General features: G+C 35.5%; 1 protein-coding gene across 8 annotated transcripts in view; it reads left to right on the forward strand.

Moving 5' to 3' along the window:
* Positions 1-22,637, forward strand: part of Nvl (nuclear VCP like) — a 122,866-nt gene that overhangs the window by 13,838 nt on the left and 86,391 nt on the right. For 6 of the 8 annotated variants that reach the window (XR_007349767.1, XR_007349766.1, XR_007349765.1 and 3 more), the window contains exons 3-12: positions 1,192-1,244; positions 1,323-1,422; positions 6,520-6,577; positions 7,343-7,612; positions 10,696-10,828; positions 11,025-11,101; positions 11,643-11,777; positions 13,621-13,722; positions 16,902-17,019; positions 18,632-18,776. Coding sequence is in view for 3 of the 8 variants with exons in the window: in XM_015483600.2 (XP_015339086.1) it covers positions 1,192-1,244; positions 1,323-1,422; positions 6,520-6,577; positions 7,343-7,612; positions 10,696-10,828; positions 11,025-11,101; positions 11,643-11,777; positions 13,621-13,722; positions 16,902-17,019; positions 18,632-18,776 (1,191 nt within the window). In the remaining 5 variants the exon portion in view is untranslated. The remainder of the gene's footprint in view (positions 1-1,191; positions 1,245-1,322; positions 1,423-6,519; positions 6,578-7,342; positions 7,613-10,695; positions 10,829-11,024; positions 11,102-11,642; positions 11,778-13,620; positions 13,723-16,901; positions 17,020-18,631; positions 18,777-22,637) is intronic. The other 2 variants (XM_048809311.1, XM_015483601.2) reach the window with 2 other exon arrangements.

Here is a 22,637-nt window from a genome sequence, read left to right on the forward strand (position 1 = left end):
AGGTGATCTCATGAAGATAAAAAGGGGCATCAGTAGGGAAAAAAGATAGGGGGTGGGAGGTAGGGAAGAAGTGGGGGAAGTGCTGAGGAGTGAGTGATTCCAAATAACATTGTTATATTGTGTGCATGTATGGACATGTAACAATTTCATTATATATACAAGTATAATGTACCAATAAAAAAGGTGAAAGAGAAAAAAAATAATAAAAACATCTGTCAAAGAAAAGATGATTATAATTTAAATGAGTCTAAAGAGAACAAAGTGAATGTATGAACCTTGATTAGACCCTAATTAAAAGAAAATAAAAATCCAAGAATAGCTTGTTTTTGGTTTTGGTACCAGGGATTGAACTCAGGGCACATCTCCAGCCCTACTTTTATTTAGAGACAGGGTCTTACTGAGTTGCTTAGTGCCTCATCTTTGCTGAGGCTGGCTTTGAACTGCAATTGCAGTCCTCCTGCCTCAACCTCCTGAGCCTCTGGGATTACAGGCGTGCACCACTGCACCCAGCCATCTAAGAACATCTTGGGGGAGCAGTTTGAAAAATTTTAATATAGACTTTATTAAATAATATTTTATTAGTATTAAATTTCATTTTAAAATATTTTTTTAGTTGTAGATGGACACAGTATTTTTATTTATTTATTTTTTGTAGTGCTGAGATTTGAACCCAGTGCCTCACGCATGCAAGGCAAGCGATATACCACTGAGCTACAACCAGTCCCAATATTAAATTTCTTGTGTGTGCTAATTTTACTATGGTTATGTAGTTAAATGTCCTTTTTTACAAAGAGGCATACTGATTTTTGAGGTGTAATGCCGGTAACTAATTTTCAAATGATTCTGCCAAAAAAATTCTGTCAGTGCAGAGAGAAATAAAGTAAATGTAGCAAAGTGAAGATTTACTTTAGGTAAAGATTATATGGATATTCATTACATTCTTTCAAAATTTTGGGATGTTTGAAATCGCAAACTAAAAATATTCAAAGAAAATCAACTAGTAAGTACAGAATAATACTGAGAGAATGCAGTGTTAAAAATATGAACTTAAAAATTCTTTAAAAATTGGTTCATGGCAATGTGAAGAGTGGCATGATTAAATATGCAAAATCATGTGACCATTTAGATTGAGCTCAATGAAAAAAATATTGATGGAGACCACTGTACTAAACTTTTTTTTTTTTTTTTTAGTATAGACTATGGTCGAAGAAAAAGAAATGCTTTTAGGATTCAGGTAGAAAAAGGTGAGTCTTTTCTTGTTAGAGCTAAATCAATAGTTATTAGAACTGTTTTGGCTCATGGCATTTTGTTTTTTCTTTCAGTATTCAGCATAATCAGTAATGAGAAAGAAGTGAAGAATCTGGCAGAATTAGAAGATGAACATCTGGCAAAAAGAGCAAGGCAAGGTGAAGAGGATAATGAGTATGTATTATAAAATGGAGGATTTTTTTCCCCTTGAATTGTCATATCCATACTTGTAAAACTTTTATTGGCACTTCATTGCCAGTCTGGCCCTGCATAATACTTAACTTATCTCTCCATACCTTATCTTCTAGTTTTATTGGATGCTTACAGCTCCCCAAAGACTTCACATATCTTTTTTTGTGCTTTTTTAGGGTGATTTTCTGTGTGGTATTCATTTTCCTTTCATAAGTTCCTACTCCAGCTTGAAGAGTCAGTTGAAGCTAGGTGCAATGGTACACAACTGCAATCCCAGCTATTCTGAAGGTTGAGAAGGAGGATCACAAGTTTGAGGCTAGCCATGGCAATTTGTCAAGTCTGTTTTATAATCTTTATAAGGGAGACTGGGGATGTAGCTTTGTGGTAGAGCACTTGCCTAATATATGTGAAATCCTGGCTTTGATCCCCAGTATTGTAAAAAAGGAGGGGGGAGGGGAGCGGTTGAAACGATTTTTTGTTTCTTTTTTTGCGGGGGGGGGCGGGTGGCACAGGGATTGAACTCAGGGGCACTTGACCACTGAGCCACATTCCCAGCCCTATTTTGTATTTTTATTTAGAGACAGAGAGTTGCTTAGCACCTCGCTTTTGCTGGCTTGGAACTCATGATTCTCCTGCTCAGCCTCCCAGGCTGTGATTATAGGTGTGTGCCACCATACCCAGCAAGATGTTCTTAAAACAATCTTTTTTGGGAGGGTTCTAGAGATTGAACACAGGGGTACTTTATCACTGATCTACACCCATAGCCCTTTTTATTTATTTTTTAAATTCTGTGATAGGGTCTTATTAAGTTGCCCAGGCTATCCTTGTGATTTTTCTGTCTTGGCCTCCCAAGTTTCTGGGATTACAGTTGTGTGCCACCATGCCTGGCATTCTTAAACACTCTTTAATGTTTCCTTATCTCCTGGTTATAGATACTTATTATAATCATTAGTATATCGTATTGCATTCAAATTATTTGAGTACCTTTTAGCATTATCAACAGAGCTGTCTTTTGTTACTTTTGCTTTTCTCTGCCCAAATATAATGCCAGATATATTAAAAGTTGTCAGTTAATTTTATCGCTTAAGAAATAATGTCAAGGCCATGCATGTGGGTATGCTTATGATTCCAGTGACTTAGAAGGCAGAAGTAGGAGGATTGCCTAGTTCAAGGTCAACCTGGGCAGTTTAGCCAGACCCTGTCTCAAAATAAAGTAAGAAAAGGTCTGGGGATGTTGCCCAATTTTTTTTTGTTGTTGTTGTTTGTTTGTTTGTTTTATATTTTTTTGGGTACCTGGGATTGAACTTAGGGGCACTTGATCACTGAGCCACATCCCCAGCCTTATTTTGTATTTTATTTAGAGACAGGGTCTCACTGAGTTGCTTAGATCCTGGCTTTTACAATCCTCCTGCCTCAGCTTCCCATGCTGTTGGGATTATAGATGTGCACCATCATGCTCAGCTTGTTGCTCAGTTTTAGTGTGGTCCCTGAGTTCAAACCCCTTTACTGCAATCAATCAATAAATAAATAAAAAGAAGGAAGAAATAATGTTGAGTGCTTTAAAGTAATTTAAGTTATCATTGAGATAGAATAAGTTGTATATTTTAAAAGTGTTTGTTTTGTTTTGACATATGTTTGTCTCACTAAACCATCACCATAAGCAAGATGCCAAAATTGCCCATCAACTTCAAAAGTTTTCTGGCTCCTCATTTATAATTCACTTTTCCTTCCATTCCTGTTTCCAAGCAGCCACTGATTTGTTTCCTGTCTGTCATGATATTAATTGGAAACTGTTCTGTTGTTCTCGGTTTTATGAAAAAGAACTATGAAAATTATTTTCTTGAATGTTAGAATTCATCTAGGCTTAGAGTTTTCCTTTTATGAAGAATTGTTATAAATTTTAATAGATATGGTTTCTCAAATCTTTTTCTTCTTTTTTTTATTAAATTTTTTTTTTCTTTGTTGTGTTTGGACACAATACCTTTATTTTACTTATTTATTTTTATGTGGTGTTAAGGATCAAACCCAGTGCCTCGCACGTGCTAGGTGAATGCCCTATTGCTGAGCCACAACCCCAGACCCCTTTTCCTCTTAAATGTCAATTTTGGTGACTTTTTTCATCACCACTAATAATTAGAGAAATGCAGATCAAAACCACTCTAATCACTCACTCTAGTCAGAATGGCAGCTATTATGCATACAAACAACAATAAGTGTTGGTGAGGATGTGCGGAAAAAGGTACACTCATACACTGATGGTGGGACTGCAAATTGGTACAGCCAATATGGAAAGCATTATGGAATTTTCTTGGAAAATTGGGAATGGAACCACCATTTGACCCAACTATCCCCCTCCTCGGTCTATTCCCAAAGGACTTAAAAACAACATACTACAGGGACACAGCCACATCAGTGTTTATAGCAGCACAATTCACAATAGCTAAACTGTGGGACCAACCTAAATGTCCTTCAATAGATGATGGATTAAAATGTGGTGTATATATATATACACACACACACACACACACACACACACACACAATGGAATATTACTCAGCAATAAAAGAGAATAAAATCATGGCATTTGCAGGTAAATGGATGGAGTTAGAGAAGATAATGCTAAGTGAAGTTAGCCAATCCCCAAAAACCAAATGCTGAATGTTTTTTCTGATATAAGGAGGCTGATTCATAGTGGGATGGGGAGGGGGAGCATGGGAGACAACTCTAGATGGGGCAGAGAGGTTGGAGGGAAAGGGAGGTGGTGGGGGATTAGAAATGATGGTGGAATGTGATGGACATTATTACCCAAAGTACAGGTATGAAGACACGAATTGGTGTGAGTATACTATGTATACAACCAGAGATATGAAAAATTGTGCTCTATATATGTAATAAGAATTGTAATGCATTCTGCTGTCATATAAATTTTAAAAAATTTACATTAAAAAAATTTTTTTCTTAGTTGTGGTTGGACACAATACCTTTATTTTATTTATTTATTTTTATGTGGTGCTAAGGATCAAACCCAGTGCCTCGCATGTGCTTTCTGAGTGCTCTACTGCTGAGCCACAACCCCAGCCCCCTTTTTCTTCTTAAATGTCAATTTTGGTGATTTTTTTTTTTTTTGAGTGGTATTGGGAATTGAACCCAGAAATGTTCTACCACTGAGCTATATCCCCAGGCCTTTTTATTTTTTATTGTGAGACGGGGTCTCACTAAATTGCTGAGGCTAACCTAACACTTGCAGTCCTCTCATCTCAACCTCCCAAGTAGCTGGGATAATGGCAGGCACTACCATACCCTGTGAGTTGTGTTTTTAAATAAATTTGTCCTTTCATCTGAAGTGTAGAATTTATTGGTATAATGCTTTGCAGTTTATTCTTACTCTCTCTCTTTTCTTGGTGCTGGAAATACTACCTACAACCTTGTGCATGCTAGGCAAACACTTTACCACTCAGCCTTATTTTTTTGGTACCAGGAATTGAACCCAGATGCACTCAACCACTGAGCCACATTCCCAGCCCTTTTTTGTATTTATTTAAGGACAGGATTTCATTGAGTTGATTAGGGCCTTGCCAAGTTGCTGAGGCTGGCTCTGAACTCCTTTGGTACTAGGGACTGAATCCAGGGGCGCTTTACCACTGGACTACATCCCCAGTCCTTTTTGTTTTTATTAGGGTCTCACTAAGTTGCTGAGGGTCTTCCTGAGTTACTGAGCTTGGCTTTAAACTTGAGATCCTCACATTTCAGCCTTCATAGTCACTGGAATTACAGATGTGGCCACCATGCCCAGTAGGAATAGTCTTTTTGTTAATTTAAATAGCATCTAGAGAAACCATGCTGAGGAGGCTGGGGTTGTGGCTCAGCAATAGAGCACTTGCCTCCCACGTGCAGGGCCTGGATTCCATCCTCAGCACCACATAAAAATAAACAAAATAGAGGTATTGTGTCCAACTACAACTAAAAAAAAAATTAAAAGAAAGAGAGAGAGAGAGAGAGAGAGAGAGAGAGAGAGAGAGAAAGAAAGAAAGGAAAGAAAGAAAGAAAGAAGAAAGAAAGAAACCAACCATTCTGGGGTTGTAGCTCAATGGTAGAGCGCTTGCCTAGCATATGTGAGGCACTGGGTTCGATCCTCAGCACCACATTAAAATAAATGAATAAAATAAAGGTATTATGTCCATCTACAACTAAAAATATTTTTAAAAAGAGAAACCATTAAATAGAAGCAGAAACTATTAGATATCAATTTTCAGTTATAATGAACTGAGACTATATTCTCAGTTTGTAGTTATTAGGAGCTAAACTAGTTTGATATATTGTATGAAAAATTTCTTCATGACTTCCCTTCTGAACAAACACAAAGTTGCAATTGGTTACATGGCTTGAATTGTGAATTTGTTATTCGAAGTGCTTAATTAGCTTGCTGAGTTTGAGATTCTTAAAAAGAGGCCCTTGGGTCTGATGGGAATTTGTATTTCACTTTTATTTGTTGCTGGAATAAAGATAACTGCAATTTATTTAGCCTTTACTATGTACTAAGAACTTTGAGATGGATGTTATTTATTATTTTATAGATAATCTGATCCTTAGAGACATTAGTACATATAGTCTACTAACTGGTTATTCTAGATTTTTGTATCCCAGTTTCTCTGATTTTAAAACTTGAACTCTTTTTTTAAATTTCTTTTTAAATTGTAGATGGACACAATACCTTTATTTTGTTTTTTTAGGTTGTTTTTTTCTTTAATATTTATTTTTCAGTTTTCGGCAGACACAACAACTTTATTTTATTTTTATGTGGTGCTGAGGATCGAACCCAGCGCCCCGCGCATGCCAGGCGAATGCGTTACCGCTTGAGCCACATCCCAGCCCCGCCTTTTTTTTTTTTTAATGTGATGCTGAGGATTGAACCCAGTGTCTCATGCATGCTAGGCAAGTGCTCTACCACTGAGCCGCAACCCAGCCCAAAAACTTGAACTCTTTACCACCATAATATGTTATCATAGTATATTTAACTTGCTTTGGGTAGTAATTTTTTAGGAGAAAAGCATTTAAAACATTTTCCCTCTTTTTGCTGAGGTATACTGAAAGCTATTCTGAAGATGATTCAATTGTGGAAGATTACCCAGATCCACAGGTAAGCCAGACATTTAACAGGCTCACTGTGATTCTTTTTCCTTAAAATTATGAGACTTTTTAAGGGAAAAAAAATGATTAAAAAAGTGGAAAAAGAGATTTTGGACATCTTTATCAATAAATAATAAAATACGTGTTACATATTCTGTTGATGATGGATTAACCAATCCTACCAGTGTTTGTGTTTATAGTTAGTTATAAAGAGAAAAAGAAGGGAGTAGCCAGAAATAAGGGCAAACAAATAGAAAGAGAATTAATCATAAAATTGGAGCAAAGAATATATTTTCTGTCTAGGATTTACCAGTGAATGGGCTTGACTAAGGAGATATGAAGGTAATACATCAAATTAGTCATAATTTGCCTTCTGTTTTTTCCCTTGATAAATCAGTTTTTGGATATATTAACCAAGAAATGATGACACACAATTATATTTGATCCTTCTTTGAATTGATGGAATAGTAGTGACTCCCAGTGACCACCTGTTCATTTCCATACTTGGTTCTGTTATATTTTTAAAAGTAACCATGCTTATTTTATTTAATCATCAATTATGAACTGGCCCTCCATTAACTTGGAGTGGTGGTGGGTGTGCATATTTTTGAATATTAAATGCTTGTTTGTGAATCATCTTATTGTGAACACCCATTTGTTCTGACTATAAATGTCAGAAGTTGGTGAAAGCAAAATGTAGAAACCTTATTAGTATGGTTAATGGAACTTTTCATGAATACCTGAGTAAATAATGGTAAAATCATGTTTCTGCCAGTCAGCAAATCACATGAACAGTTCGCTGCTCTCTTTATATCGGAAAGGAAATCCTGATTCTGTCTCAAATACTCTGGAGGTGGAGCAAAGAGAAACTACTGCTTCAGCACCACGACTAACTAAAACAAGTTCCATTCCTTTGAAGACTCCTGCAAGAGAATCTGAGGGAGGATGGTTTATTGATACAACCCCATATGGAAAAAGAGACAGTTTTTTCTTGGACCTATCAGATAATAAAAGTAACCATAAGAAGCCAGTATCTGATATCCAGGTATTTTCATAGTGAACTTTTTAGCCCTATGTAGTTGGAATATGTTTCAGTCTTTTCATTGAATTATTAAGGAGACACTTGTGTTTTATGGGTCTTAGGAACTTTGTAATGCACGGAGTATACTTTGCACTCCTGCTGTCATTGCCCTCTTAGCCTGAGCATCTTTCTAGCCTTAATTATTGAAATAAATTCTTTGGTTATATATTGCACAGGCAACTGAAATCCATCCATTCTTGTTCCCCTTGGTTTATTCTTCACGCAGAGATACCTTCTTTGAGTTAAGTCAGGTCATTGCCACTCTTCTTTTACAACCCTTCAGTTGCTTCTTTCAAACCCAAAAATAAAGCTCTGTATTATTGGGGTGTCCTGCTGTCTCTTAATCTCATCTTCTACCATTGTCTTCCCTCACTTCCCTGCTTTACTTTGGCAACAGTGGCCTCTTGTTGTTTCTAGAGCACACTAAGTCATCTTCTGTTTGGGCATTAGCATTTGCACTTTCTATCAAAAACTTTCAGATTTCTATGGTTCACTTCATCACTTCTTCACATCTCTTTTCTCATGTAATCTTTTTTTTTTTTTTTAAGAGAGAATTTTAATATTTTAATATTTATTTTTTAGTTTTTCGGCGGACACAACATTTGTTTGTATGTGGTGCTGAGGATCGAACCCGGGCCGCACGCATGCCAGGCGAGCGCATTACCGCTTGAGCCACATCCCCAGCCCCTCTCATGTAATCTTTGTAGAGAGGTCTTTTTTCACACAGGAGATAGCTCATTGTTAGGTACTGTTTCCTTATTTTATTTACTTACTTACTTACTAACTACCTAAAGTCAAAGTCATTTTAGCTTGTGTGATTTTTATTTTTTTAAACTCACCCTTTTGTTTTCCTTCACTAGAATGTAAGTTCCTGGAGAGCAAGGACTTTGTTTTATTTAGTACTGTGTCCCTGGCTAAATTATGTCTATCATATGATAGCCATTCAGTTTATTGAATTAATAGTGCCAAATGAACTTCCCAACATACATTTACTAGTGAGAGTTTAAAAATAAGTGCTTTGGTTATATGTTGCACAGGTGATAAATTTAGGAAGAAGGGATGATTACTGCTGAAAGAGCAATGTGGTTTATGTTCAGTTCAGTTCAGGATAACACCTTAAATCCTAATAAATAGATGTATGTGAAAATATGTAGACTAGGCAAGTGCCTTTATTTTGTTTTTGGTTTTTTTGTTTGTTCATTTTTATTTCTGTCTTAATCCATAGGCATTCTACCACTGAACTACATGTCTAGCCCTTTTTATTTTTTATTTTGAGGCAGGGTCATGCTAAGTTGCCCAGGCTGGTCTTGAACTTGAGATCCTGCTGCCTTAACCTTTTCAGTGGCTGGGATTAGAAGCATGTGCCACTGCATCTGGTAGGCAGATATCTTTTTAAAAAGTTTTGAAATGAAACTTAAAAAATGCATAATTATCACAAAATGAACACATTGGGTACCCTTCTTCCTTTCTTTTTTATTTATTTTTTATGTGGTTCTGAGGATTGAATCCAGTGTCTCACTCATGTGATGCAGGTGCTCTACCACTGAGCTACAACCCCAGCTCCCTTTCTTCCTTTCTTAATGATTATTTTAATGCATAGTAGAATGAGAGAGGGTTTAAAGTAACTATCCCATGATATAGTGACTGGGTGTATAAGTAGTACTAGTAGCCACATGTGGCTATTGAGCCCTTGAGGCATGACTAGTGCAAATGAGGAAGTGAATTTTTAATTTAAATGTAAATTTAAAGTTAAAATTATAGTTAATTTGGTTTTTGGGAAGTCTCTAAATATTTTTGAAACAATGTAGGTATTTCAATCTATTTTAGGGGTAAATTTTATAAAGTACAAATCAAGTGTTTCCTTTGAAAATTTAGTGTCAAAAGTTGAGATGTGCCATAAAAGTACACATTATATTTTGTTGCTTACTATAAAACAGAATGTAAAACATCTCATTAATAATTTTTTATGTTAAGTCTGTGTTGAAATGAGATTGTTTGGTATATACTGAGTTAAATAAAATAGATTATTGTCTGGGGGTATAGCTCAGTGATAGAGCCAGTGCTTTATGTACAAGGCCTTGGGTTCCATCCTTAGCACCAAAAAAAAAAAAAAAAAAAAAANGACCCCCAGTTCCAAAATGACCAAAAAAAAAAAAAAAAAAAGATTATTAAGTGAATTTGACATAGTTCTATTTTCCTTTATATAATTTTGAGACAGGGTCTCACTAAGTTGCCGGGGATGGCTTCAAACTTGCAATCAGTTGTCTTGCCTCAGCCTTGTGAGTCACTGGGATTACAGGCATGCACTGCCCCACCTAGCTCCGTTTTTAATGTGGCTACTAAATTATACAAAATTATGTATGTGGCTTGCTTTATATTTCTCTTGGACTGTGTTGCATTAATTGGTTTCCAAACACACAGCCACTGATTTGGGGAAAACATTTCACTTTGACTTATTAATGTGCCTTTTCCAAATGTCTTCACTTTATTCATTCATGGATGAATCAGTGCTACATCATGAAGGCAGGAATGGAATTTTTGGGGAAGGTAAGAATGGCAAACATGGCTTACAACTATAAGGAGACTCAGTGAGAATAAAAGATGATTTTAGTGTCAAAACAAGGAGCTCACAATTCAGGAACAAGTCATAGACAAATTAATCACTCAAATACAAAACTGATTATGGTAGCCTGTAATATAGTTACAAACACCATATTCTGGGAGTGTAAGGAAGAGATTAAATGTAATTAAAAGAATATGGAAAGAAGGTTTTCCAATGTTAGGATTTAAACCTATCTGTAAGGTTATGGGAAAGAAGGCCATCACCAGCAGATAGCATCCTTAAGCAGTGAGATTGGGAATCATTAACAGAAAAATACTACATCATGAAGGCAGGAATGGACTTTTTTGTGGTCCTGGGAATCAAACACAGAGCCCTGCTCATGCTAGGCAAGTGTTGTACCACCAAGCTACCACTAGCCTTAAATCCCTTCTCAATATGCATTGTGATTGAAAGTATGGCATATTTAAATTTATTTTCTCTCTAGGATTCAAAAGAGTCTTCTTTTCTGGAGAGTGATAATAAAAGGAAGGGTAGGCTAAAAGGCAAAGGAAACAAAAGAAAGAAGGAAGATCTTCAGGAAGTGGATGGAGAAATAGAAGCTGTCCTGCAAAAGAAAGGTAAAATGCATATCCTGTGGGTAGCAGAAGTTATGTTTGCTTTGAGAGAGTCATCACTCTTCTCCCCAAGCTGTTTTGCTTAGGAGACCTTCTGTGTGCAGAAACACTTATGGGAAAATATTTGTCTAATTGACCTTTAATTATTAGTTTATATACAATCATTAATCTTTTCATCTCCTCTCTTTTTGTTTACCAGCCAAAGCCAGGGCGCTAGAACTGCAGATATCCAGTGTGAAGTTTGAAGATGTTGGAGGCAATGATACTACATTAAAAGTTAGGTCAAATTCAGAATTTTACCTCAAGTGGGTATATTACTAATCACTTGTACAAACAAAGCCTACCTCTTTGTTTCTGATATGAACTGGGAATAGAAAAGGAGATTGGGAAGGTAAGAATGGCAGACATGGCTTACACCTTTTAGGGTATTGAGAGAGAAAAGAAGCATACTATCCTTTATCTTCTCACCTTTTAAAATTAGATTGTACATAAGAGTCATGTTTTATAAATAATATTCTTTAATAGTACTAATAATTAGGTTTACTGTTTTAGTGTCTTCTCTTTTCCAGTTACTATGCTAATTTCTTTTTGTTATATCTTAGAGGTAGGTATTTTTAAAGCTTAGGAAATAGTGGCCCAAGAGGCCATTGCTGAAGTCATGCAGTATGTATCAGAGCCAGGATTCAAATGTAAAGACCTAAAACTTGTTCTCTTATCTACTGTATTTTGCTGGTCTTAAGACTATGACATTTCATTGTACTTTGATTCTTTCTGTCTTGGGCAAAAGAAGACATCTTTTGTTCTTTTTCCCTGCTAGGAGGTCTGCAAGATGCTCATTCACATGCGTCATCCAGAAGTGTACCAGCACTTGGGTGTTGTGCCCCCACGTGGAGTTCTTCTTCATGGACCACCAGGCTGTGGGAAGACATTGCTTGCACATGCAATTGCTGGGGTGAGGTTTCTGACACTCGTTTGCTTTTGCTGTTTTTGTTATTATTTGTTTTTTCCTCTTTGATCAACTTCAGCCAGGCCTGGTATCTCTTTGAAGGAGAATATGATCAATGAAAAATGATACCCCCCACTTTTTTTTGGTGGTACTGGGTATTGAACCCAAATAATAACACAAATAAAGGTATTGTGTCCATCTACAACTAAAACTAAAATGTAAGACAGGTGAATACATTTATTGTATATGTGATAAAAGTTGGGTCGGAAGCAAATAAACCCCTTTTTTAAATATGTAATTTAGGCTTTAGTTATTTCTCCTTCACTTTAACTAGATAGTTCTTAAGAACAGTAAAATAGCCAGGTACGGTGATACATGCCTGTAATCCCAGTGGCTCAGGAGGCTGAGGCAGGAGGATCCAGAGTTCAAAGCCAGCCCCAGCAATGATGAGGCACTAAGCACCTCAGTGAGACCCTGTTTCTAAATAGAATGTACAAAAATAGGGCCCAGTCTGGATCTGTGGCTTAGCCATAGTGTACTTGCCTGACATGTGTGAGGCACTGGGTTTGATTCTCAGCACCACATATAAATAAATAAAGGTCTATCAACAACTAAAAAAATCAATATTAAAAAAAAATAGGGCTGAGGATGTGGTTCAGTGTTTGCGTGCCTCTGAGTTCAATCTCCAATAACAAAAACAAAACAAAACAAAACAAACCAGCTAAGCATAGTATTGATTTTTTTTAATAGAGGTACATTTAATTCAAAATTTCCATTGAGTCATGTTCTTATATGATTTGTAGTATTAAAATATTCTTTCTGATGGTCATGAAAGACACTTGCTTTGCAAAATAAAAGTTAGCAATCTTATTTTAGTCCTGTCAGACATTTCAGAAACTATATTGGGTAGTAAAATGCAAAATATCCAGGTAACTTCAGTTAATAGAATAGCATACTAATCATTAACAAATTTATACTTTGTGAAACAAAATCATTTTTAAAGGGGAACTTGATTGTTTGCCTCATTTTTGTTGAATATTTCTTTTGTATAATTCCTGCATGGCAGACTTTGTTATATAGTGATAAGTATCACAAATCTAGTTTTAATATGAGAGAGACATTAAAGTTATTCAGATGAATAAATGTTGTACATAGTAACAATTCTATAAAGTGGTAGAAAGAAGTGCAGAATGTTGTGTAGACCATTGGGATACCTAAGTTATAACTGGAGTCAAAGAATATATTGTTGAAGAAGTGAAATTTTCATAGCCAGAAGAAAGAGTACAAGTTAGCCAGATTTGTTGTCAATCATATTGATGGAACAACAATAGTTTTTCTTCTGTTTCTTAAAAAGTCTGCCTCTTCTGACTAGTAGTAAGTGGTTCTCTGGGTTAGCAAGTAGAGGAATGCTAGCTGAATATATGGAAAGCAACTGTGTTACAGCTCTTGCTATTTCCTGTCCAGTAGGTAAATGATAGATACAATTGTTTTGATTCAGCCCTAAGGTGGAGGGCTTGAGATTCAAGAGAGAAAAGAGTTTTATACTGACATCTGTAAAGTGAAAACAAGTAGAAAATATCTGCTTAATGTGCTTGCATAAATCCATAGATTTTTCAATAGTGTTTTTATAAGGCTCACACACAAAGATGAAGTTCCTCAGGAAAATGGTCATTTTGAAAATGTGATTTTGATGAAGTAGAGAACATGAGGAAAAAGTTGGGAGGTTACAATGTGAATATTTGGTTATTCTGTTTTTTTGGTATCAGGGATTGAACTCAGGGGCACTTGACCACTGAACCACATCTCTAGCCCTTTGCCTTTGGTTATTCTTTTATGTGTTTGTGCACAGGAACTTGACCTGCCAATTTTGAAAGTAGCTGCTCCAGAGATTGTGTCGGGAGTTTCTGGGGAGTCCGAGCAGAAGCTCAGAGATTTATTTGAGCAAGCTGTGGTGAGTCAGCTAATGACTAACATCATTGTCAGATCTTATAAACTTATATTTAAAGATCCTGCTTTTCTGATGCTGGTACTTGTTACTCATTCACTGGCTCTTATTTTATAAGCTTAGAAATTTGTTATGCATGTTGGCTAAATATTTGAAATGGATTTAATGATATAGACTATTGGATAAAAAATCTATTTCATCTGAAATTAAATAAAGATAATTGATGGGAAGTTTTGGGCTTTCATACCCAGTAGTCATATATTGAAAATATATTATCCTTATGATATTTTCATTAACATTCTTTTCCCAACTTTGGTTATACCAAACAATTACTAAGAAATATGAAAATTGTTATATTTAGAATTACTATATTATAAAAGCAGCCATAAACATGGCAGGATAAACTCCTCTCTATTTGTATATGAAAGCTCTGAAAAGAAAATTCTTTTACCAGAGAGAGAAATTTCAGATTTGATTTTTCCGAAGTGTAATTTGTGTTGTTAAAATTTGGATGATGATATTTACATCCTATTAAAGCTTTATTTTCAGATGGGATAGTAGTTATATGTCTGTTCTTTCAGTGAGGAAGATGACTTCAAGTCCTGTGCTATTAGCTATTATATGTGATATTGAACTAGAGATGTAACCACTCTACCATCTATTTATTTACTAGTAAAATAGGGTAATAATAATACCTTAATTTCATGGAGTTGTTGAGAGTATTAAATGAGAGAATTCTTCTTTGCCACTCCCTCTTTTTTTTGGTACTAAAGATTGAGCCCAGGAGTGTTTTACCACATCCCCAGCCCTTTTTATTTTGAGACAGGGTCTTTCTAAATTGCTCATAACTTTGCTAAATTGCTGAGGCTGGCTTTGAACTTGTGATCCTCCTGCTCCAGCCTCCTGAGTCACAGGGATTATAGATATAAGCCACCACTGTCCACTTGAAAATTCTTTTAAAACCTTTAATGTAATGCTTTGTGCACATACACAAGAGCCCTGTAAATATTAGACATCTATTATGTACACTGGAGCAAACATAAGTCACTGTAGCTAAAACTAAAAAGTGATGAAAGGTTTAATTTTATGTCTTTATTTATATTCAAAGTATATGATGGCTGAACATGACCAATACAACTACTAGATGCTGATGTGAAATTAGAAGAAAAATTGTATTTCAATAGTCATTGAGAAAAGTATTTTAAAATGGCAAGAATGCAGAGACTGTTTGCTTGGTTTGTTAACTGACAATGAAAAAGGTATGGGCAGCACAAGGAAGATGCAAAGAAAGAATAGAAAGGCAGTCTGCACAGCTAATTCTTTCAGATGTCACCTGCTTTCCAAAACCTGCCTGATTCAGTTTTTGATTTGGCATGTAGAGCCAAAGGACAGTAGTAAATTGCATGTAGATTGTTGTGTTAAAAGTTTCTTTGTAAACCAGTATTGAACCAGTATGATGTCTGACAGTATATGTTCAGAGAATGTATGGTGTAACACTATACATACCACCTTTCCCTGGTCTCCTCTTTCGTAGTGAAAGTGAGTACAATAAAGTATGTGGTTTAGAGAACAGATTCAAATCACATCAGGTGGTTCTTTGCAGAAAACTATATGCTGCTTTAAAGGCTAATTCTCATGACCTTCTCATATTCTTCCTTTTCTCCCAATTTTCTAGGTCACTGGCAAATACGTATGTGTTTATTTTCTGAGAATTTTGCTCTCTGTAACTTTACTCTTTTGTAACTGGGTAACGTTTCCAGTTGTCTTAGATGATGTTTTGCAGACATTGTCATGACAAGGATTGGGGAAGAGAGCCAGCTAGGAATGATTCTATCATGTGGTTTTGAGATGTTTTAGCCAGACTGACAGTCTGATTGAGCATAGTCAATGTTACCCTTCAGGATTAAATAATTGAGAATGATTTAGATTGAACATCTAGATATTTTTATTTAAATTTTTCATTTTAACTAATGTTTATGTCTCCTTTTTTGTGTTAAGATATACATAATAAAATTTATCATTTTAGCCGTTCTTAAGTGTACAATTCAGTAGCATGAAGTACATTTACATTTTTGTGTAAATCGTCACTAGTATCTACCTCCAGAACTTTTTCTTCTTTCCAAACTGAAACGCTGTATCTGATAAACAATAATTCCCCATTCCCCTGTTACCTGCAATTCTACAAACATTCTAACTTAGGCCTTAATGAATTTGACATTCGGTAACTAGCTTATTTCCTAACTTATTCAGTCTGAACCCTATCTGGGTGTTTTGTATGTTTGTTTGATTTTAGATTTTGGTGGTACTGGGGATTCAACCTGGGGGCACTTTACCACTGAGCTGCATCCCCAGCCTTTTTTTTTTTTTTTTTTTTTTTACTCCTTAATTTAGAGACAGGGTCTCACTAAGTTACCTAAGTTGGCCTTGAATTTGATTCTTCTACTACTTTAGCCTCCCAAATAGCTGGGATTTCAGGCATGTGCCACCTGGCTCTGCTGCTTCTCAACTTCCTCTTATAGCAGATTTGAAAGAAAAGCTTGGACATTTTTATATTGGTAGAAACATAAAACACTTAATAAAGTTGGGTTTTCTAATTTAAACCTTTTAGACTTACTGTTTATGTTTCATAGCATAGCACACGTCTGATTTATAAAAGAATTTCAGTAAATTTAGCACAAAACATGAATTGATGAAGACTATAAATGTGCTACCAGATCTGTAGTCATTTATTGTCCTCTTTTAAATATGTGGTTATCTTCAGATAGATAAGTCAGAAATAACACTGTGAACTGCCTTCTTGAGGGGTGATTATTCATTTGGTGAATGGTCCTTGAACTCTTAAGATTTTAAAAATTATGTATAGATTCATGCCTATAATCCTGCCTATTTGGGGGCTAAAGTAGAAGGATCACAAGTTTTAGGCTAGCCTAGTCTAGTGAAACCCTGTCTCTAAATTAAAAAACAAACAAAAAAGAACTGGAATGTAACTCAGTGGTAGAGCACCCCTGAGTTTAATCCCTAGTACTACAAAACAAATAAGCCTTGGGAATATAGCTTAGTGGTAGAATGCCTCTGAATTCAATCCCCAGTACTTCAAAAAAGAAAGAAAAGATGTATGTATTTAACTATGCATCAATATAGGAAATGTATTCATAGTCATCTTTTTGTGATATTTTTATTTCTAGTCAAATGCACCCTGTATTGTTTTCATCGATGAAATTGATGCTATTACTCCCAAAAGAGAAGTTGCTTCAAAAGATATGGAACGAAGAATTGTAGCCCAGCTCCTAACCTGCATGGATGGTCAGTTTGAAATAATGAATTCATTTTAAGATAATAAATTTCTTAAAATAGTTTAAGTCATACACAAAGATAAAATATTTAAACCATAAATCTCATAGTGTAAATTAAGAAATCTTTATCACAAAAGATTATAGCGTTAATTTAACTTAAAGTATATATTATCATTATTTTTAATGTGTTTACATATATATGCTAGCATATTTTGCTTTTTATAATTCTGAGATTGCACCATAGACATTCTTCAACTTACCATTTGTTCCTTAACAGTTCATCTTAAGAAATGTTCCCATTTTAATCTTTTTTTAACTGATGCCATGATATTCTTAAGATAGATTTACTATATTGTACTTAAACATTCCCACATTAATGAATGTTTGTTTTCAATTTTTTGCAGTAAGTTAGGGAGAATATCATTAAAAGAGTCTTTTTGGTGCACATGTAGATTTCCATGATAAATACTAGAAGTAGAATTGGTAATTGAAAATTATATATTTTTAGTTTTTCATGCACATTACATTCCATAAGACTTTGCAATTTTTATTTCCACTAGCATTACATAAGAATCAACTAGAGCTTTTGAAAGTAGAGTCTGCCTACTTTGAAACAGCACATGTTTTGTGTACACAAGAAAATTTGAAGTAGTACATGTTTTGTGTTCCTTGCCATTCTAGGTTGCAAGTTGCTTATTATTCTATTTTATATATATCTAAAATTTTTCTGCTGTGTTTTTGAGGTTTGTGTTCTGAGAAAAGTCCTTCATTACTTTTCTGCTAGCTAAAGAATATACTGCATAAACTCATGATTTAATTAGTATCTTACTACCTTCTTATTTCTTGTGAGGGAGAATAACCTGACTCCTTGCTGTTCAATCCTGGTTCAATTAAGAGAAATAAACTTAGGAATGATAAACTTTAAGGCCTACATTCTGTTCATCCCCGGAAATCCATGTTGCTGTCCTCCCCAGACTCCCTGTGGTTAGATTGATGACCTTGCCTAAATGTACCATGCAATTTCCAACTCTGTGTTGTCACTCAAGCTTTTTCTTCTCCATAGAATTTAATTAGCATCTATCTCTGCTTTTAAATTTAACATCATATTCACCTTTGGTGTTTCCTGAAATATTACCTCTTTCACAAACCCTCCCTTATTCCTCAGTTGGAATTCACAATATCTTTTTTGTTTTACTGTGGTGTTTCATTTATACTACCAATAATTATATTTCATAAAACTTGGCTTACAGCCTGTATTCTTAATTATACACTTAATATTTCTGAATACATTATGAATTGCTAAGATACTTTTTAGATATAAGACATTTTTTATCTCTAAACTTTTTTTTAATTTAAAAAAGTTTTTTAATTATTATACATGACAGTAGAATGCATTTTGACATATTGTACACAAATAGAGCACAATTTCTCATTCCTCTGGCTGTACATGATGCAGAGTCATTCCAGTAATGTAATCATACATGTATATAGGGTAATAATGTCTGTCTCTATGAGACATATTACACATTTAAGTGTGTAATACTTCATCTCTAACCATTAAATGATTTGTGTAATGTGATAGATGTCTTTGTCACCACTATTTTGTGTCTGGTTCTTATTAGATTTGAATAACGTGGCTGCTACAGCTCAAGTCCTGGTTATTGGAGCTACTAATCGACCAGATTCGTTAGACCCTGCTTTGAGACGTGCAGGAAGGTTCGACCGAGAAATATGCTTAGGTATCCCTGATGAAGCATCCAGAGAAAGGTATATTCTTATAGAATGATGTTTGTATGCCACTATGTCATCTACATATTAAATTCTTTGAAAGTAAGGGGTGAGAAATACTATGTAGCCTTATCTCTCTCTCTCTCTGTCAGTGAAATTGATTTGTTAAGAAAAAAATCTCGGGTTGAGGTTATAGCTAAGTTGGTAAAGTGCTTGCCTTACATGCACAAGGCCCTGGGTTCAATCCCCAGCACCACAAAAGAAAAGAAAAAAGAAAAAAAAATCCCACATCAAATTATGGTTAAGAATACAACTTACTGATTAATCAGTAGGATATTGTTTCAGGTTGTTTTTCAGTAGTAATGATGAATTTACATATTCATATTCATTTGTCTAGTCTTGTTAACGATGGCTTGTGTCTTTTGCTGACCAGCTTAGGGACAGTGTCTTGAGCTATGGAATAGAGCAGTGCCATCTAGTTCACATTGAGTATAGTGCTTTAACCCTTAATAGTAACCTGACTTAGACCATGGTCCCATGACAAAAAAATGAAATGGCAGCCAGAGAGTTGAATGTTGTCTGTGTTTGCTGCAGGGTCAGCCTTTCCCACTAGTTGGGGTGGAATGTCCACAGAGCAAATAGATAAATGTCCATCAATAAACAAAAATATCTCAAGAAGTACATTTGGAGTCTAGTGAAGAAATGTTCTGAAGTGTCACATTTATAATGGCTTTGCCTTAAGTTAATGACACTAAAAATTGGTGTACGTGTTACTAGGCTCTTTTAGGAAAAAGTGGTAAATAGTGAAAGAAAATGGTCATAGGAACAGTGAAGAAGGGGAAGGATGGAAGAAGTGATCAGAAAGCACTGTGGGTAGGAGAAAGGCTTGGAGGGGGCCCTGCCATCCTCCACTTCTTCCCAGTACTTGTTCGCCAAGGATTTTTTTGGCACTTTCTTCTTAAGCTGTTATATCTACATATGCTAATTGCATTCGGCCACCCTCTTGTACACACATACACTGTTTAAACAATTAATCAGCCACTTGGCTTTGTTTACTAACATGTTTATTATATCTGAGGCAAAATAATATTTAATATTTAAGTTGCTCATATTTATTCAGTAAACATGTATAAAGGTATAGTAAGTCTGTATACTACCTTGGCAAGTATTGTGCGTATATAAAGAGTTTTAAGTCCTTGCTTTCAAGGTGCTTACAACACAGTGAGAGAAATAAGGAGCTTGTAAGAAGCCTTTTGTTTATCGGTGGATGTCTGTTTGATATTTGCTCTATCAACATTCAATTCCAGTTCCTAGGAAAAACAATTCCTTGTAGACAATGGGATGTATAAAGAGGAATTTCTTTTTAGAGTATTAAAAACTTGAGTATATTGAAATGTTGATTGGAAGGAGCAGATGGGAGGCTTGGGGATTCAGTGCTTGTACATTCTATTGGCCTTACAAAAGGGAAGAAGGAAGGATATGAAATACGTAGGTTTATCAATATTGTACTGGAAAACTGAGGGTGTTTCCTCTGAGTTAAAAGAGTGATATTGTCTGATGAAGGAAAGATACATAGTGGATGAGTTAGAAGTTTGCAGAGTATAAAGATCTGAGTAGCCAGGCATGGTGGCGCATGCCTATAATCCTAGCATCTCGGTAGTCTGAGGCAGGAGGATTGTAAATTCAAAGCCAGTCTCGGTAATTTAGAGAGGCCCCAAGCAACTTAGTGAGACCCTGTCTCAAAATAAAAATAAAAATAATTGCGTGTAGCTCAATGATTAAGCACCCCTGAATTCAATCCCTGGTACCAAAAAAAAAGATCTGAAATTATTTTTGGAAAATTGAGATTAGTTGACTAGAATAATGATAAGATTGCCTGGCCTTGTTCAGGATTGAAGTATAGAATGGTACCAGTAGGCAGATTTATGATTTTTCTTTACCTGTGATGCTGAACAATCTAGGTCCAGGCAAGGAGAAATAGAGATTTAGGGTTTAGATTAAAAAAAAGAAGAAGAAAAGAAAAGATTGTGGACTCCAAACTGTAAAAATAGTATTTGATGAGGCTGTAAACCAAAGAACCTTGTGAGGTCCAAGAACAGGTGAGTGGGAGTAATGGAGCACATAAGCTAGAGGGTAGGGACTACTCTGGACAGACTAAGGTATTTTAAATAGTGATTGTAGGGGTTAGCCAGATCCAGGTGATGATAAGGTTGAGGTGTAACTGAGAGTAAATGAAGTGGGAAATAGTGGACTGGGCATAACTGAGTGGAGTGTCGGTGAGTAGGTGCCAGGACTTTGAGTCAGTGCTGGAAGTTATCCCAGCTCTGCCTCATGGTATCTTTGTTCTAGCTATTAAACATTTCTAAGCTTTAGTTTATTTATTTGTATTACAGTAATAATAATTTATCTGTAAGATGGTAATAATACCTTAGCTTAAAGGTTTCTTATGAGTATAGAATTAATGTAACCTCGCACATCTTTTTTTTTTTGGCAGGTCCTGGGAATTGAACTCAGGCCCTCACATATAGTAAGCAAGCACTTTACCACTGAACTTCACCTTCAGGCCTAGAAAAAATGTTTAAGGGCGCTGTTAATATTTTTCTGAACTTTCTTTAGTGTGGGGAACGGGTACTAAAGAGGCACTTTACCACTATGCTGCATCCCCAGCCCCCCTCCCCCCACTTTTTTTCCCCCCTTAATTTTATTTTAAAACAGGTTCTCACTGTGTTGCTTAGGGTTTTGCTGAGCCTGGCCTCAAACTTGTGATCTTCCTGCCTCAGCCTTCAGAGTTGCTTGGATTATAGGCCTGTGCCACCACATCTGGCTTTTTCTTCTGAACTTTAAAAGCATTTTTATTATGGAAAATTTTCAGTGCACATAAAAGGAGATTCATATAATTGTTCTAGTTTCTTTTTTTTTTTTGGTACCCAGGATTGAACCCAGGGCTGCTTAACCACTGAGCCACATCCCCAGTCCTTTTTTGTATTTTACTTAGAGACACTGAGTTGCTTAATGCCTTACTAAGTTGCTGAGGCTGGCTTTGAATTCATTATTCTCCTGCCTCAGTTTCTTGTGCCTCTGGGATTATAGGTGTGTGCCACATACCCAGCCTAGTTGTTATTGTTCCAAAATAAACTATTCCAAAACTTAATGGCTTAAAATAATAGTCATTTCATTGTATTTCATAATTTCTGTATGTCAAGAATTTTAAAAAGCCTCAGTCAGAGGCTTATTCTGTCTTTGGTATTATATGGTTCTGGTAGTTAGAGATAGAATATTGGGGTATCAGAGCCATGGTTTTATATTCATTGATCTATCTACCTATTTATTCAACCCATTTTTTATCTGTGTACCTATCTAATTGCTCCCCCTACCCCCTTCTTCTTCTTTTTTAGAAAAAGAAGGCTTATTGCTCTTCTAGTAAAGGAGAAAAATAGGGAACTCCTGTCCCAGAGACTGTGATTCTCTCCTTTTTTTTTCTTGTCAATTTATGGCTTCTCATGCCTAATTTGGGCTTCCTAACAGCCAGGTATTCTCAGTGTGGTAGGGTGATTACATGACAGCTTGGGGCTATAGTTTGAGGGTTTCATTGACTAGGCCAAAGTGGCATTGCTTTTTTAAACCTAGCCTTAGAAATCATATACCATCACTTCCACCATATTAGATGGTTGATTAGTCACTAAAGTCAGCCCAAATTCAAGGGGAAGATACACAGACCCTCTGTCATAATAAAATGTGGATCAACATTTTTTTTTATTAGTGGACATGCTTTAAAAAACCATTACAATAATGAAACCCCCATGTATTTACTATCCAATTTCAACAATTAACATTTTTACAGTCTTTATGAACTATAAGAAGAATCAAAATGAACAAGAAGATCCAGACTTAAGTATTTTC

This window comes from Marmota marmota, unplaced genomic scaffold (genome assembly GCF_001458135.2).
Source record: "Marmota marmota marmota unplaced genomic scaffold, marMar, whole genome shotgun sequence".
In the NCBI taxonomy this organism is placed as follows: Eukaryota; Metazoa; Chordata; class Mammalia; order Rodentia; family Sciuridae; genus Marmota; species Marmota marmota.